This window comes from Danio rerio, chromosome 2, assembly GCF_052040795.2.
Source record: "Danio rerio strain M-AB ecotype USA chromosome 2, GRCz13ab, whole genome shotgun sequence".
NCBI classification, from domain to species: domain Eukaryota; kingdom Metazoa; phylum Chordata; class Actinopteri; order Cypriniformes; family Danionidae; genus Danio; species Danio rerio.
The window spans coordinates 61,196,328-61,215,779 of NC_141022.1; the positions used below are offsets into that span (position 1 = coordinate 61,196,328).

Genomic DNA, 19,452 nt, shown 5'->3' on the forward strand with positions numbered 1-19,452 from the left:
GCATTTTAGAATGACTAAAACAATATTTAAGACATGTTACAGTGTGCTCAGCTTGCTGGTTTGTCCATTTACACACATTTTCATTATCATATGATCATGATCTTTTTTTTAATGTACATACTGTAATTTGTTTAGTAAAAGTGTTTCCATCGTAGTTTATGCACACATTTTCTATCGAATAAAAGTTTATCCTACTCAGTTATGCGCGTTTTTTATGCATATTTTAAAAAGTTATGTGCATCATGACATTTCTATCAATCGCTTTTATGCACGTATCCAAAATGAGCATAAAAATAGGTGTGTGGAAATGTAAGGCTAAGGCGAGAAATACCGCTTCATCTTTAAAAAAAGGGGAGGAGACCGACAGAAACTCTGAGTTTAGAGAATAAAACCTGCTTCTGACCAGGTTAGATTCACAGAGTAAGTTACCACAGTAACTGACTCTGAGTTAAAGTTACCTTTCTTTCAGAAACAGGCTTGACTTACCCTGCTTTCTCGAGTTTAACAAACCTGCCATTTTGAAACGGAAAACCCAGAGTTTCTCTCATTTCAGGGTTAAAATACTCTGAGTTTTCAGTTAACCTCCTTTCTGAAACAGGCCCCTGGTCACCTTACTAGATTGTTTACACCCCTACTTTGAGTATTAGATCTGAAATCGTATGCAAGTGTGACTTAAGAACAACATTAGCACTATTTAATTGACTGTGAACAATGCTGTACGTTGATAGTCATTGTCTGCTAATATGTTTCACTATTTATGTGTTCGCAAACAACACATTTCTGAAATGATATTAGCGTTAGTAAGCGGAAAGTCTGAAGGTGCGAAAATAAAACCAACTTTAGCCCTTTAGCAATGAGTGTATTAAAAGAGTCACCTGTGCGCAGGTATCCGCTGGACTCCCATTCCTTTACCCACTAGAAAGTGAACGTCACTCAGTACTTCATTATTGAACAGAAACGCAAATCTCTCTTTCACGGTGCTTTTCGTCGCCTGCCAGTTATAAACAGGCTCCCGGTACACAAGCACGGCGGCAGCGGCTGGTGGAGCCGACAGGGCTGAGTGTGTGGCGGCCGCCGGTGTCATCGCTGCGTTTGACGGGCTCCCTGTCATGTTCGAGGCGGCCGGAGCCAGCGGGCCCACCACCGCCGCGGCAGCCGGGACAGCGTTCATCAAGTTCGGCGGAAGTCCCGACGCGACACCGGGGCTTTCCAGGGCCTGAGGCCCCGGTTGAGGATTTGAGCGTCTCGTTACCCCCTGAGAGCCTCCACCGCCCCCGACCGATCCTCCGTGACTCGCCGCCAATGCGAAAGGGCTGTTGCTCGGTTGACTGTTACCCAAAGGTCCGGGCACCGAGAAATTTAAACACGGAACCCGACCGCTATTGTCTCCTGTAGCCATCTTGGACCGAGGCGCGCACCCGCTGAATGAGTAAACAAATCGCGCGCACTGTCAACATCCGGTCCGAAGGGCACATGTGTGGAGTTTTATGTCAAATTTATTATTAATAAAATAGTATTAACTAATTGAATTTTGTATTTATATTATATATATATATTGTTTAGTTTTTATTTATAATTTAAATAAGTTTTTTTTACATCTAAACACAACAGAGGTATAATGTAATGTAGGAGAAATTATCTATAAATTAAGGAAAACATGCACATATGCGCTACATTAGTTATATTCAGAATAGCACACACTGTTATTATTATTTCAGCAGTACATTTTATCTGATGGTTTTGTACATAAACGCCTGTGGTGTTAAAACACCACAAACTGTCTCATTATGAAAAATAAAACTGATAAACAATTTCCATAACTTGGCGAGGTTTGTAATTGTCCTGCAGAGTGTTCAGAGCACAGTCATTATAATGTAGGAGATGGAGTAATCCAGAAATCCTTTGTGTCTCCCTCATAAAAGCACATCTTCGTTGTACCACGAAACAACTGAAGGCTATGCTAAAAGATGATGGATAACATGAATAAATGGTCTGTTGTCTTATATCCACTGTTTACCTTGCTCACTGTCCGTATTGTGTGTCCGTGTATTCATGAAAGTGACAGAATAAAAAGATATACAGATGATGAATGCTCGTGAACGCGACGACGCCCCCGAGCGGACGTCAGGAGGAGCGCGCCAATGACGTCACACCTTCACAGCTGCCGCAGATGCGGCGTTTCTGCGTGAAAAAAGCCAAGGCGTGAAGCTGGAGTCCGTATAATCACTTTGAGCCTTTGCAAATGCAGTTAGAGAAGGAAGCTGCCCGGATATATCCACACAAAGTGCTGCTCCTACATTTCACGTGCTTCCGGTCAAACTCCATACAGAAACGCCAACTGACCCAGCCGAGGCTCAAACCAGCGACCTTCTCGCCATTAATATACCATTGTTCATATAATTCTAATTAATTAATTAATTTTGCTTCGGCTTAGTCTCCTTATTCATCAGGAGTCACCACAGTGGAATGAATCGCCAACTTATCCAGCATATGTTTTACACAGCAGATGCCCTTCCAACTGCAACCCAGTACTGTATGTATGTATGTATGTGTGTATATATATATATATATATATATATATATATATATATATATATATATATATATATATATATATATGTATATATGTATATATATGTATGTGTGTGTGTGTGCGCGTGTGTGCGCGTGTGTGCGCGTGTGTGTGTGTGTGTGTGTGTGTGTGTGTACACTAGGACCTATTTAGTTCATTAATTAAAAAGAAATAAGGGTAATGCTTTCAAATACTGGTCCATTAGTTCAGGCCCAAAGCCAGGAGTGGGTTCAGGTGGTTCGAAGAAGCTCATTTGTCCCATTTTGGACTGCCATACCATCATTCATTCATTCATTCAGTCCCTTTATTAATCTGGGGTCGCCACAGTGGAATGAATCGCCAACTTATCCAGCATATGTTTTATGCAGTGGATGCCCTTCAAGCCGCAACCCATAACTAGGAAACACCCATACACTTGCTATGCCATCATAAATTGTGACTTTTATAGATAAAAAAAGGCTTTAATACATTTTTTAATTATTCAAGTGGCCAAAATCTGACTGGGCAAAGTTAAATGAGCTGGCCGGTTTTTATTTGCCCATAGGCTACAGTTTTTATTTCAAATCAAGTTTCACCAGATTCCTTTTTTATGATAAATGATAATAAATTTGTATTTTCACAAATAAGTATGTTTTCATATTTCTTTATTCGTTTCTTTAATGCCCATCTCATAATAATATTTCTAAAACTGGATTAATTTACAGATTAGATGCAAATTTGTAAATAAATACTTCTTAATAAAATAATATAGTGAGCACTTTGCGTAAATTGTCGGAAATATTTTTGATGCATCAAAAAAGTGTAGTTTTGATCACCATCCGACAAGCTGATCCAGCAAAGATTATTGCTTAAAATGTCACTAAAATGCATAACTGAATTGGGAAAAAGGTGAATTACTGCAAAAACGGTCCACTTTTTCAGAAAAAAAGAACTACCCTTTTCAATAGGCTGGCTACAAACCTGTAGTTAATGTATATATCAACATAAACAAACAAGAAATACATTTATTACGGTTTTTATTCATGTTATGTTACATTACCTTACGTTACGTTGTGTTATGTTATGTTACGTTATGGTATGTTACGCTCCGTTGCCTTACATTGTGTTGTGTTTTGTTATGGTACGTTACATTGCACTATGTTATGTCATGTTATGTTATGTTACGTTGTGTTATGTGACGTTACATTATGTTGCGTTATGTTATTTTATATCATGTTATGTTATGTTATGTTATGTTATGTTATGTTATGTTATGTTATGTTATGTTACGTTATGTTATGTTATTTTATTTTATGTTATGTTATGTTTTATTATGCTATGTTATGCTATGTTATGCTATGCTATGTTATGCTATGCTATGTTATGCTATGTTATGCTATGTTATGCTATGCTATGTTATGCTATGTTATGCTATGTTATGCTATGTTATGTAATGTTATGCTATGTTATGTTATGCTATGTTATGTTACGTTATGTTATGTAATGTTATGTTACGTTACGTTATGTTACGTTATGTTACGTTATGTTATGTTACGTTATGTTATGTTATGCTATGCTATGTTATGCTATGTTATGCTATGTTATGTTATACTATGCTATGTTATGCTATGCTATGTTATGCTATGTTATGCTATGTTATGCTATGCTATGCTATGTTATGTTATGCTATGCTATGTTTTGTTATGTTATGCTATGTTATGCTATGTTATGCTATGTTATGTTACGTAATGTTATGTTACGTTACGTTATGTTACGTAATGTTATGTTACGTTACGTTATGTTATGTTGCGTTATGTTATGTTATGCTATGTTATGCTATGTTGTTATGTTAAGTTAAGCTATGTTATGTTATGCTATGCTATGTTTTGTTATGTTATGTAATGCTATGTTATGTTACGTTATGTTATGTTACGTTATGTTACGTTATGTTACGTTATGTTATGTTATGTTACGTTATGTTATGTTGTGTTATGTTAAGTTGCGTTATGTTACGTTACATTACGTTACGTTATGTTGTTATGTAATTATGTTATGTTATGTTATGTTATGTTATGTTATGTTATGTTATGTTATGTTATGTTATGTTATGTTATGTTAACTCACTGTGGATAACTAACGTAAACAAGCACAACTTTGGATTTTAGTAATGCATTAGTTATTGTTGTAATATGGTTTATAAATGCTGCAGAATAATATTAATGTTAGTAAGTACGTGGACCAAGTGTTGCCTAAAAAATATTTTTCAGAAGAAAAAATAATAGTAAAAAATCTGTGGAAAAAATATTGTGAAGCACCACTTGGGAAATAATTTAAAAGATAAATAATTCACAGTAGCCTATAGGGTTAATCATTTTAATGTCAACTGTAAATTTGTAGTCTGCTCAGGCCATCAGGCAGGCGTTACAGAAGCCTGAGGAGCAAATCAGTGTGGTTTCGTGATAGTTTTTATCCTGTCATTATAAGGCTTTTGAATAATACCATTTCTTAAACCCTATTGATAGCTAGTGTAAAATAATAAATCAATAAATAGTTAAACTAGCATAAGTTGTTACTATTACAACTATTATAACAAATGGTGAAATAGGTAGGCTATTTAAGCATCAAGTTATTCTCTTCAGAGATTTTTTAAATTATATCTTTTATAACTATATTTTTTAAATATATTTTTGAAATAAAAAAGCTTATTTATTATGTTAGGATTTTATAGTGTTTGTACAGGGATGTTTTTTATGTTTTGTTGGGTCTGTTGTAACCTAGTTTCGTTCGGCATTACAATTTTATTGTGGTGTTTTGAATGACAAAATAAAGTAACTGAACTGAAATTTGATATTAATCAGTGAAGACGTTTTCTTGTACACTGGAAAAAATGTTTTTTGTTCCAACTACTCATTTAAAATGAGCTCAATCAACACAGATCTTGAGATTTTTTTGGGACAGCTTAATAGTTTTATGTTCAGTCCACTTACAAAAAAAACATTAAGGATTTGCGTGGAATCCAGCATTTTTTACAGCGTGTATCTGGCATGTTCAGCTGGGTTTAATCAAAGACTTGTGTAAACTGTCCAGCCTCTGCTGTTATGTAATGTAATTTCAGCACGTAGGCGCAGCTCTGCATGCGGATGTGCGGGGGTCCGTCCCGGTTGTTGCTAGAAGGGATACAGCTGCGGCCGGATGTTAACAAGAATTATTTAAACAATTTATTATATTATCTTTTAAATAGTATTTTATAAACATCTACCTCCACCCCAACCCATCACATTATTGTAAAAACCCTCATTACACTGAGTAATGTTTATATATTTAATTAAATTACCCATTAAAATGTATATTATTAACGTCTACCCCCACCATCACCCCAAACCTAGGCCTCACAGTAATGTAAAACGGTAAATATGCGGAATATTATTAGTATTTTTGGTTAAATTTCCAATGAATTGTACTTTAGTAACGTCTACCAACCCCAACCCTAAACACAACTATCACAGTAATGTAAAACGAGTAGAGTAATATTCATTTTATTTATTCAATTATACATTAAGTTGTGTTTTGTTAACGTCTACCCCACCCTAGCCTCATTACAGTAATGTAAAACAGTAATTACACCGAATAATATTTATATTATTTATTAAAAGACCCATTAAATTGTAATTTATTAACGTCTACCCCAACCTTAATCCCCACCATCTGTAATGTTGAAATATGAATTATTGTTGTAGAGTTTCACAAAAATTATGCTATATTGATGTGAGTATCCGCAGCTGTATCCCATCTGGACAATACCAGAGGGTGTTTCCCGCGTGTGCAGAGAAACTCCCGCGCTTTCTGTGACGTGTGACGCCCGTCTGATTCTCATCAACGTGACGTCACTTCGCGAGCTGTCCGCGGTGCTGAAGCAAGATGGCAGTGCGCTAGAGGCGACCAACTGATGGACTAAAAGTGCTTTACACGGACATTATCTGTTCATTGAGCGGTTTGTGCGTTTATTTGAGCGATTCTGAAGCCATGGCTGTGTTTTGAGTGGAAAACGGCTGAATTAAATCACAGCACGTATAACGGACCGTCCCGTTCCGGAGGTCGACGCGATGTCTCTGCTCTGCGTCGGTGGTGAGTAATTATATTTATTATTAAATACAGTCTTATATTGTCATTTATTCATATAGGATGTTATCTGATTGATAAATCCTGTCTTCATACAGACACCAGTACAAAAAGTAGCCTGTAGGACTATTTAGTAGTAGCTTGTGATTCAATACAGTAGTCATATACTAACGTTATACTTAATATAATGCTGTGGGGTTTACATTACACGTTTTTTATTTATTTATTTATTATAAACGATTCTTTAATGTATCATACACGTAAATAACATGTTGTAGACATCTTTGAGTCATGGTATCCTTCATTTAAAAGTACCACTGGACATGGATATGTACTGGGACACTCGTATATCATGTTATTTACATGATATTTCATAAATCACGCAGTGCTATTGTTATATATCAGGGGGTTTTGACAAAATACTGATATTAAAAATAATTTCTTAACTCTTCTGAAGTAAAAAAATTACAGTGTTGTATAAAAATGAATATAAAGAAATATGAATATTAATAATAACTAATATGAATAATATTATATTAATATAAACATGTCTGGAAAACATGGAGCCTTTGTTTTTTGACCAATTGTTATTTATTTAGTATTTTTTGGTCTCAATTACAAATTACATGCAGAGTTTTATTCAAATTTTGATTAAATTACCAATGAATTGTATTTTAATGTCTACCAACCCCAACCCTAAACCCAACCATCACAGTATAAACGATTGTTTTAGGTATTATAGAGGTTGTAGACATCTTTGAGTCATGGTATCCTTCATTTAAAAGTACCACTGGACATTGATATGTACTGTAACATTCATATATCATGTTATTTACATGGTACGCCAATGAATAGTTTAAAAATCATGAAGTGCTATTGTTTTATCAGGGTTATTCGACAAAATACTGATTTCGTAACTGTTCTGAAGTAAAAAAAAAATAGAGCGTTGTATAACAATTAATATAAAGAAATATTTATATTAAAAATAACTAATATGAATAATATTATATTAATATAAACATGTCTGGAAAACATGGAGCCTTTGTTTTTTGAACAATTTTTATTTATTTTTTTATTTTTTGGTCTCAGTTACAAATTACATGCAGAGTTTTATTCAAATTTTTATTGAATTACCAATGAATTGTATTTTAACGTCTACCAACCCCAACCCTAAACCCAAACATCACAGTATAAACAATTGTTTTATGTATTATAGAGGTTGTAGACATCTTTGAGTCATGATATCCTTCATTTAAAAGTACCACTGGACATTGATAAGCACTGTAACATTCATATATCACATTTTTTACATGATATTTCAATTAATATTTCATAAATCACGCAGTGCTATTGTTATAAATCAGGGTTTTTCAACAAAATACTGATTTCTTAACTCTTCTGAAGTTAAAAATTACTGTGTTGTTTGAAAATTGATATAAAGAAACATTAATATTAATAATAACTAATATAAATAATACTATATTATTATATAAACATGTTTGGAAAAACATGATGCCCTAGTTTTTTGATCAGTTGTTATTTTTTTGGTCTAAATTACAAACTATATGCAGAGTATTATTCAAGTTTTTTATTAAATTAACGGTAAATTGTATTTTAACGTCTACCAACCCCAACTCTAAACCCAACCATCACAGCATAAACGATTGTTTTATGTATTATAGAGGTTGTAGACATCTTTGAGTCATGATATCCTTCATTTAAAAGTACCGCTGGACATGGATATGCACTGTAACATTCATATATCACGTTATTTACATCACAGTTCAATGGATATTTCATAAATCACACAGTGCTATTGTCATTAATGTACACAAATGTGGCAGTGTTTTCTTTTACGGGGATAATTTCCCAAAGTTGCTCATGTTTGACACATCTTTTCATCGGTTTGGTGTGTTTTATGAGACATGTTAGTGTGTTTTCTCTTAAAAACTCACTATTTATACATTTATGAATGTCTTTCTTTTGTTGAACACAAAACAAGATACTTAGAAGAATGTTGGGGGGGGGGGGGGAAAGCAGCCAATGACATCCATATCAGATCATAGAGGCTGTTTTCCCCCATCATTCTTCAAAATATCTTCCTTTTCAACAAGTAGAGGATGAGTAAATTCTGACAGAACTTTCATTTTTTGGGTGAGCTGTCACGTTAAGATTGGCACGGTTGCTCAGTGGTCTTTAAGTTCATATTTACACGACACAATGCCCCAAAATACACATAAAAACAGTATCTTTTGAAGATAACTTGATATAATGTGTTATTTCTCAAAACTATTTTATTAAAACATGTTTTTTTAACTAATAATAGACTGTTTAAGGGTGACACAGTGGCGCAGTAGGTAGTGCTGTCGCCTCACGGCAAGAAGGTTGCTGGTTTGAGCCTCGGCTGGCTAAATAGTTTGTAGTGTGTGAGTGTGAATGAGTGTGTATGGTTGTTTCCCAAAGATGGGTTGCAGCTGAAAGGGCATCCGCTGTGTAAAAACGTGCTGGATAAGTTGGCGGTTCATTCCGCTGTGGCAACCCCGGATTAATAAAGGAACTAAGCCGTGAAGAAAATTAATAAATGATAGACTGTTCAGGGCGGCACGGTGGCTCAGTGGTTAGCACTGTGGCTTCACAGCAAGAAGGTCGCTGGTTTGAGTCCCGGCTGGGCCAGTAGGCATTTCTGTGTGGAGTTTGCATGTTCTTCCCATGTTGGCATGGGTTTTCTCCGGGTTTCCAAACACATGCGCTATAGGGGAACTCATCAACTAAATCGGCTGTATAGTGTATGAGTGTGTGTGAATGAGTGTGTATTGGTGTTTCCCAGTACTACGCTGCTGCTAATAGGGCATCCGCTGTGTAAAACATGTACTGGAATAGTTGGTGGTTCATTCCACTGTGGTGACCCCTGAAATAGAGACTAAGCTGAAGAAAAATGAATGAATAAATGCAAAACCTTGTGTTATTTTATAGATGTGATATGCTGAAGTGTGTGTTGTGATTAACGGGATCGCTCATACTGTGCAGTATTGAGTGGGAAATCTCTAGAGCGGCGTGGGACTGTGTTCGTGAGGGAATCCTGTGTGTGTATATGTGTGTGTGAGCACTAGATGAAATGGCATTTCTCCTGAAGATCATTCTGCTCACGCTCAGTGCGGTGCAGTCCGGTGGAATCGTCCCGGACGGCTCGTTTGTCTTCAGGTTATAAATAATACTTGACTAACCGGCCGCTAATGACCCCTTCAGCTTTATCTCGGATGCTTCAATCTCATTAGTATTATGCATACATGATCAGAAAGCATTATTAACACCTGCACTGCATGTATCGAGGGTCCTGTGCATGCCGTGTCTCTGAATGATTGGAATCAGCTTGAATGATTCTGCTCTGATGCAACGACACGTGCACGCTCATTCTGATTCTGTGCTGCAGCAGTCCATAAAACACTGCCGGCGCTCTCACTATAGTGCTGGCCATCATGATGAATCTCCTAATCCTCAGAAATCACGACAGGATCATATTTAGACACAAATTAAATTAAATATAGGGTTGAAGTCAAAATTATTCCTGTTACATTTAGATTATTTAAACTTATTTCCCAATACACTATGGAAAATACTTATATATATATATATATATATATATATATATATATATATATATATATATATATATATATATATATATATATATATATGTATATGTATGTGTGTCTAATGGAGAGAATGTGCTTTAAACATATTTATAAACAGTTTTAAAAACTAATTTCTAAAATCTAAAAGGTGGCATGGTGGCTCAGTGGTTAGTGGATTAGTTGGCATTTCTGTGTGGAGTTTGCATGTTCTCCCCGTGTTGGCGTGGGTTTCCTCTGGGTGCTCCAGTTTCCCCCACAGTCCAAACACAGGCGCTATAGGGGAATTGATGAACTAAATTGGCCGTAATGTATGAGTGTGTGTGTGTGTGTGTGTGTGTGTGTGTGTGTGTGTGTGTGTGAAAGAGAGTGTATGGGTGTTTCCCAGTGATGGGTTGCAGCTGGAAGGGCATCCGCTGTGTAAAACATATGCTGGACTAGTTGGCGGTTCATTCTGCTGTGGCTACCCCTGATGAATAAAGCGACTAAGCCGAAGGAAAATGAATGAATGAATGAATTTAATTTGATCTAATATATATAAAAAATTTTTTATAAAAATATAAATATTTTTGCATTCCATCTATAAAAAATTATTTACTTTTTTGCATTGCGTTTATGGGGATTTATTTATTTATTTATTTATTGTTTATTTATTCAACTATTCATTTATTATTTAATTATTTATTTATTTAATAATTGCTAAAATGGCAATAATTAATTAATTTAATCAATTTATGTATTATTATTATTAATTAATTAATGTATTTATGTATGTATGTATTTATTTATTTATATGTGTGTGTGTGTGTGTGTGTAATTAATCTTAGTTCAAATTTAACTATTTTTAATAGTATTATTTGTTATATTAGCAATAATTTATTATTTAAATAAAAAAAACATTAATTGTGCTATTAAAAATAAATTTTTAGAGTTTTAAAGGTATTAAATACAATTATGATCATTTGAAGAGGTTGAGAAAATAATATCACATTAAAAATAATATTAGTGGTAACCTATATTGTGATGAAATATAACTCAGAAATAATGTTTAACCCACCATAAAGCCACCAAAATTTACTGTATATAAAATATACTGTGTTCATTCATTCATTCATCCATTCATTCATTCATTTATTTTCCTTTGGCTTAGTCCCTTTATTCACCAGGGGTCACTCTCATACTCATTCACACACACACTATGGCCAATTTAGTTCATCAATTTCCCTATAGCGCATGTGTTTGGACTGTGGGGGAAACCGGAGCACCCGGAGTAAACCCACGCCAACACAGGGAGAACATGCAAACTCCACACAGAAACACCAACTGACCCAGGTGGGACTCGAACCAACGATCTTCTTTCTGTGAGACGCTAGTGCTAACTACTGAGCCACTGTGCTGTGCTCTATGGTGTTTATATAAATTCTATATCTATTTATATGATATTTTAATCAAGTATAGTTATTTTTTTTTGTTAATGAACTCTCCCTCCCCCTTCAGCAACATCTCTTCTCTGATTGGTGTTTTACTCATATGAGGGTTGAATCAACCTGTCACTCAACCAATCAGCCAATAGCAAACCACAACCATCCGAATAAGTCTCTCTGGACAGAATCAAGTCTTACCCTACATCTGTCCTTGTCCGAGAAGCAGTTTCACTCGGATGTTTTTCGACTATAGCAGTCTGACAGGCACTCATGTGATACCGAATCCCTCGTCTGGGAATTGTGTCTCTATCCACTCTCCCTCTCTCTTTCCCTATGCAGTAAATCAGAAGCTCTGTGATTTATAGTAAATGCACAGCGACTGCTCAGAAATATGGCTTTATTGCTCGCCATTCACTCAGTGAGACGACAGAAGCTCTTATTCCTGATGTGCTGCTTGTCATGATGGAGGTGTCGGATCAATGTTCATTACAGGGGAAAGTGTGTAACATAAAGCCTCAGGACTGAATTGAGCTCTTTATTTAAGGTAGTATATGGGCGAGTCCAGAATTGCGGGTACATTCGATCCTCCAGTGCTGCATTCCCAATTTGCATACTAATAGTATTCGAAGATAGAATTAGTATGTTAATAAGAGTATGCCAACGGTTCCCGGATGCTCTATTATCTACGTTAGAAATTCAAAGAGTAGAACCGGCTTTACTATAACTGCTGATATTGCCCACAATACATTGAGCGGGGCGAAGCAGTGGCGCAGTAGGTAGTGCTGTCGCCTCACATCAAGAAGGTCGGTGGTTTGAGCCTCGGCTCAGTTGGCGTTAATGTGTGGAGTTTGCATGTTCTCCCTGCGTTCGCGTGGGTTTCCTCCGGGTGCTCCGGTTTCCCCCACAGTCCATAGACATGCGGGACAGGTGAATTTTGTAGGCTAAATTATCCGTAATGTATAAGTGTGTGTGTAGATGTTTCCCAGAGATGGGTTGCGGCTGGAAGGGCATCCGCTGCGTAAAAACTTGCTGGATAAGTTGGCGGTTCATTCCGCTGTGGCGACCCCGGATTAATAAAGGGACTAAGCCGACAAGAAAATGAATGAATGAATGAATACATTGAGTGTTTGATGTCTTTTCGATTAGAACTACAAACTCAGTGAGGAAAGTGTACATAAACTACAAACATGGCGGATGCGCTAGACCCACTGTCAAGTAGTGAGGCTTCTTTAAAGATGCTTAAATGACTATTCGTTAATATCTAGGCAACTGGACAATATTTAAATCATGTTTTCTGTGTTATATTTCATCTGCAACAACAATGTAAAATTCTATAAAGACGTCTTTGAACTTGAACACCTGAATAGCAGCTTAACCTGCAATATGGTAGGTAATTAAATATTGCAGAAATCTGCATAATGAGATGATTGACAGGTCTCGTAACTAAGCAACGTAACAGTATGCTCATGAGAAGTATATACACTCACCGACTACTTTATTAGGTACACTTTACTAGTACCAGGTTGGACCCCCTTTTGCCTTCAGAACCGCCTTAATCCTTCATGGCAGAGATTCAACAAGCTACTGGAAATATTCCTCAGATATTTTGCTCCATATTGACATGATAGCATCATGCAGTTGCTGTAGATTTGTCGGCTGCACATCCATGATGCCAATCTCCCGTTCCACCACATCCCAAAGCTGCTCTATTGGATTGAGGTCTGGTGACTGGGCAGGCCATTTGAGTGCAGTGAACTCATCGTCATGTTCAAGAAACCAGTCTGAGATGATTGAGCTTTATGACATGGTGCGTTATCCTGCTGGAAGTAGCCATCAGAAGATGGAGACACTGTGCTCATAAAGGGATGGACATGGTCAGCAGCAATAAAAGTGTGGTCTTCTGCTGCTGTAGCCCATCCGCCTCAAGGTTGGACATGTTGTGTGTTCAGAGATGCTCTTCTGCAGACCATTTGAGTTACTGTTGCCTTTCTATCAGCTGGAACTACTCAGACTAACCCATCTGGCACCAACAACCATGCCAAAGTCACTTAAATCACCTTTCTTTGCCATTCTGATGCCTTGAACTTTGAACTGCAGCAGATCGTCTCGACCATGAGCAGTTGGACAGTGTACCTAATAAAGTGGCCAGTGAGTGTACGTCCCAAAGCTTGCGCACTCTCATGTTACATACTCAAAAGCATGTACTTGTTCTTCACAAAAAAGCACAGACTTTTCAAATGTAGTACAAGTGTGTGAATTGGGATGCAGCACAAGATAAACTGTCTTATTATTGGTTTAAAATGAATTAAACTGTTTTAATTTAAACAGTTTAATTTTAATTTAACTGTTTTAATATGAGTCATAGCAAATGATATCAAGTTATCTCTAAAAATTTTAGTGTGTATGTTGGGGCATTTTGTCTTGTAAATATGAACGTAAAGACTCTCACTGTACCTTGTTTTGACCGTCTCCACATTCTGTATGATACATTCAGCATTTATCATCCTAAAATACACTATATTTGTGTGTGTTTGCCCTAATAAGGGGCGAGGCAGTGGCGCAGTAGGTAGTGCTGTCGCCTCACAGCAAGAAGGTCACTGGTTCGATCCTCAGCTCAGTTGCCATTTCTGTGTGGAGTTTGCATGTTCTTCCTGCCTTCGCGTGGGTTTCCTCTGGATTTCCCCCACAGTCCAAAGACATGCGGTACAGGTGAATTGGGTAGGCTAAATTATCCGTAGTGTATGAGTGTGTGGATGTTTCCCAGAGATGGGTTGCGGCTGGAAGGGCATCCGCTGCGTAAAAACTTGCTGGAAAAGTTGGCGGTTCATTCCGCTGTGGCGAACCCGGATTAATAAAGGGACTAAACCGACAAGAAAATGAATGAATGAATGAATACTCTACTAAGTTAAAGAAATATTTACATGTATATGAAAATACATGTTTTTTCAGTCATAAACACACACATTTAGCGTGTGTCTCCACATTCTGTTGCATGTTAGAAAAAGCATGTGACTTGCTCTAAGTCAGGGGTGTCCAAACTTTTTGGGCCGAGGGCCAGATGCAAAAAAAAAAAAAGTTGTCCCGGGCCATATATTACATGCATTACACAGACACGTGCATATATATATATATATATATATATATATATATATATATATATATATATATATATATATATATATATATATATATATATATATATATATGTATGTATGTATGTATGTATGTATGTATGTATGTGTGTGTGTGTGTGAATATGTATATGTGTATATATGTATGTATGTAGCCTATGTGTGTGTGTGTGTGTGTGTGTGTGTGTGTTATGGAATTATTTTAATTAGTTATTTTAATTCATCGTCCAACTGTGTTTCTAGAAAGACTTTCGTTTTTAAATTCTTGAATCTTCTCTGGGCAAATTACACTTGCAACACTCCTCCCTTATACATTCTCCTTCAGTGAAAGGTTTCCTGTGCTGTGCGATTAGCTGGGCTACATCATAACTAGCCAGCGTAGAATTTTCTTGCACTTTATTAGCACGAAAAAAAAACTGCTGTTGAGCTGATAGAGCAGCTGCTATTTGTTTTACTTTTTGATCTCGTTCGGCACCAGTGTAAGAGCTGAAGGCCTGATGTTTTATTTTATAATGTCTTTTAATAGTATATTCCTTCATTACTGCAACTGATTCCTGGCAAATTAAACAGACACATATTCCACTGACCTCTGTGAAGAAATATTCTTTGCCCCATCCTGACTGAAATTTCCTGCACTTACTGTTGATTTTCCTTTTTCTTGCTTGTGCCATGGCTCGCCTAAACCTGATTATGAATTATGTTTCTTTCAGTTTGTTGTTCGGTCCGTTTTACTTCATAACAGGAACTGCTGCCTAATTGAAGGCATGTAATAGCGACACCCGGTGGTTATTTATTGAGTTACGTACATTTTTGTATAGCGGGCCAGATTCTATTAATATTCATAAAAAGCCTCGCGGGCCGCCACAAAACTGATCGCGGGCCGTAGTTTGGACACCCCTGCTCAAAGTGATGTCACTTTCTGTGGCGGGAAACTCTGGAAGGCCTTGATGTGTGTCATTATTCTTCTCTCATTAACTTGTGCTAAATGTTTTGGATTCAGGCGGCACGGTGGCTCAATGGTTAGCACTGAGGTCTCACAGTTAGAAGGCCACTGGTTTGAGTCTCACCTGGGTCAGTTGGCATTTATGTGTTAAGTTTGCATGTTCTCCTCGTATTGGTGTGGGTTTCCTCCGGGGGCTCCGGTTTCCCCCACAGTCCAAACACATGTGCTATAGGGGAGTTGATGAACTAAACTGGCCGTAGTGTATGAGTGTGTGTGTAAATGAGTGTGTATGGGTGTTTCCCAGTATTGGGTTGTGGCTGGAAGGGCATCCGCTGCGCAAAAAAACATATAATGGAATAGTTGGTGGTTCATTCCGCTGTGACGACCCCTGATGAATAAGGGACTAAGCTGAAGGAAAATGATTGTTTAGGATTCACGAATAGTTGATTAATTACGCGTGAACTCTGTCATATTTCAGTCCATTTCTCATTTACTTTTCAAAAACAATAGTATGAAGAAAATTTGTGTTTTAAACATGCCATGTATCTGGTTTGAAGCTAGGCTAGAGCACATATTGTCAACTCGGTTACTGTCAACTCTGTTAAATGTTGAACTAAGACAACAATCAGTAACAGAATCAGTTGTTCCCAATCCCATTTAAGCATACTGTAAAGTGTACATTTCCTGTACAGTATCATTCGAATTCAAGGAAAATGAATGGAAAATGCTTGAAATGTGCCCACAATTCTGCAGTGTGTGTCATGTGTCAGGCGCTCAGCTGGTGAAATCTGCATAACAGATTGAGTAAAGTGTTTCTATATGAATGCATTACATAAAGCCTCATGTTTTTACTGCTGTGTGTGTGTGTGTGTGTGTGTGTGTGTGTGTGTAATATAACTGCTATGTTGTTCGGTGTGTTGTCGTCCCTCTACAGATGCTGAATGTAGGAGTGTTTCCACACTTATGTAATATTGCTTTAGCGGTCAAAATAGGCGGAAAACATCCAACCTGCTGTTTTCAGCCAAACATCTAGCACATGTTAAACTCCACATGAACCGGAAGCTATAGCCATTTTTTTTTTGGTGTACTGTGACGCTCCATGGTTAGCACTTTTGCCTTACAGCAAGAAGATCGGTGTTTCAAGTCCAGGCAGAGTCAGTTGCTGTTTCTGTGTGGAGTTTGCATGTTCTCCCTGTGTTGGCGTGGGTTTCCTCCGGGTGCTCCGGTTTCCCCCACAGACAAAACACATGCGCTATAGGGGAATTGATGAACTAAATTGGCTGTAGTGTATGTGTGTGTGTGTGTGTGTGTGAATGAGTGCGTATGGGTGTTTTCCAGTACTGGGTTGCAGCTAGAAGGGCACCCGCTGAACAAAACATATGCTGGAATAGTTGGCGGTTCATTCCGCTGTGGCGACCTCTGAAAATGAGAGTATGCTGAAGGAAAATGAAAGATGTAAATAACGTCTTAAACTTTTAATAATCCAAACAAACTGCAAACTATTTTACATCAGTAAAACACTGGCCATAGCCAGGGTGCGGATTATACATTGACGACTGATTGCGTCAACTTTTTCAGTTAGTTGTTGTATTTTGTTTAGGTCAAACTAATCATCTAATTTAACTTTACTTTTAGGGTATATGTAGACACAAAGACCTATTTTATGCGAAAACAGTCTTGTGAATACTTACGATGTCTATCAGAGCTGTATATCAGACTGTTATACTCATGCACATACTGCTTGGCGTGATTATACATTCACAGTGGTATGAAGCCTTATAGAGGTGGTCAAATGTATATTTAAGTTATCTAATATTTAAATTATTCGTAATATTTAAGATACAGATCAAAGCAAACTGGGCACACCAACCCCCCCCCCCCTCATACATCTTGTTTTGATGTCCTTCAGGAGGACCAATTTACACCCTGCCAGCCACCGGCAACTTTATTAGGTACATGTTTCCAACTCCTTGTTGCTGCAAATGTTTAGTCAGCCAATCACATGGCAGCAACTCAAGCAAGCATTTCGGCATGTAGACATGATCAAGACGATCTGCTGCAGTTCAAAGCGAGCATCAGAATGTGGAAGAAAGAGGATTTAAGTGACTTTGACCATGGCATGGTTGTTGGTGCCAAACTGGCTTTTCTGAGTATTTCAGAAACTGCTGATCTACTGGCATTTTCATGCATGACCATCTTTAGGGTTTACAGAGAATGGTCCGAACAAGAGGAAATATCCAGTGAGTGGCAATTCTGTGGGTGCAAATGCCTTGTTGATGCCAGAGGTCAGAGGAGAATGGCCAGACTGGTTCCAGCTGATAGAAAGGCAACAGTAACTCAAATAAGCACTCGCTACAACCGAGCTCTGCAGAAGAGCATCTCTGAACACACAACACGTCCAACCTTGAGGCGGATGGGCTACAGCAGCAGAAGAGCACACCGGGTGCCGCTCCTGTCAGCTAAGAACAGGAAACTGAGGCTACAATTCACACAGACTCACCAAAACTGGACAATAGAAGATTGGAGAAACGTTGCTGCTCTGATGAGTCTCCATTTCTGCTGACACATTCGGATGCTCGGCTCAGAATTTGGCCTCAACACAATAAAAGCATGGATCCATTCTGCCTCGTATCAACGGTTCAGGCTGGTGGTGGTGGTGTAATGGTGTGGGGGAGATTTTCTTTGGGTCCATTAGTACCAACTGAGCATGGTGTCAACGCCACAGCCTACCTGAGTATTGCTGCTGACCATGTCCATCCCTTTATGAGCACAGTGTCTCCATCTTTTTCCAGCAGGATAACTCACAATGTCATAAAGCTCAATCATCTCAGACTGGTTTCTTAAACATGACGATGAGTTCACTGTACTCAGATGGCCTCCACAGTCAGCAGATCTCAATCCAATTTGATTGGCATCATGGATGTGCAGCTGACAAATCTGCAGCAACTGCGTGATGCTATCTTGTCAATATGGAGCAAAATTTCTGAGGAATATTTCCAGCACCTTGTTGAATCTATGCCACGAAGGGTTAAGGCCACGAAGAGGGTCCAACCTGGTACTAGTAGGTGTACCTAATAAAGTGGCCGGTGAGTGTACATTCAGGTTGAAACAACAACAGCAAACGTTTTTGACATATAAAGTCCAGAGAACATGAATAATTCTAAAGCCAAATGGTCAAGAATACCTTCACATTTATATTGTGTTATATTGATCAGTTTAATGTGCTTACGAACGGTCAGAACTGCCAAAAACGACATGCTTGTTATCATATTTGAAGTAATCGGAGTGAAAATTGCACCCTTTCAAATCATGATTTCGGTTTAGAAGCGATAAATCACGCAGGCCTAATTATATGTAGCTTTATTAAATCAAATCATTTTAAGCTCTCGTGTGTTCAGAAATGCTGTGTTTGGTTCATCTGTGAGTTGTTTTTAACCTCTTTGCTTTGCTTCTGTCACACTCGTCTGGTTGTTTTCCTCTGGGCTGTGGTGAATAAACGGGGCCTGGGAGTCATTGATTAGGCCGTGTTGTTTGTGGGCAGCAGATCCAGCTCTGAATTATTAACATCAGCAGTGATTTATGATTTTGAGCTATTATTAAGCTCTGTTTCCTGGGTCGTGAGATCCCGCGTCCTCTTCATTGATCTGGCTGCTGT

The 19,452-nt window shown here is 37.7% G+C and overlaps 2 protein-coding genes across 7 annotated transcripts in view; one reads left to right on the forward strand and one right to left on the reverse strand.

Moving 5' to 3' along the window:
• btbd2b (BTB domain containing 2b) overlaps nt 1-1,423 on the reverse strand; it is a 1,074,195-nt gene extending 1,072,772 nt beyond the window's left edge. For all 5 annotated transcript variants that reach the window (XR_015479167.1, XR_015479168.1, XM_087241705.1 and 2 more), the window contains exon 1: nt 876-1,423. Coding sequence is in view for 3 of the 5 variants with exons in the window: in XM_087241705.1 (XP_087097831.1) it covers nt 876-1,399 (524 nt within the window). In the remaining 2 variants the exon portion in view is untranslated. The remainder of the gene's footprint in view (nt 1-875) is intronic.
• LOC100534673 (protein unc-13 homolog A) overlaps nt 1-19,452 on the forward strand; it is a 185,727-nt gene that overhangs the window by 1,484 nt on the left and 164,791 nt on the right. The window contains exon 1 of one of the 2 annotated variants that reach the window (XM_087241635.1): nt 6,438-6,676. The exons of the other annotated variant lie outside the window; for it this stretch is intronic. Within the exon in view, the coding sequence (XP_087097761.1) occupies nt 6,655-6,676 (22 nt within the window). The 5' untranslated portion in view covers nt 6,438-6,654. Of the gene's footprint in view, nt 1-6,437; nt 6,677-19,452 lie in introns of those variants that run through there. 2 annotated transcript variants of the gene reach the window in all.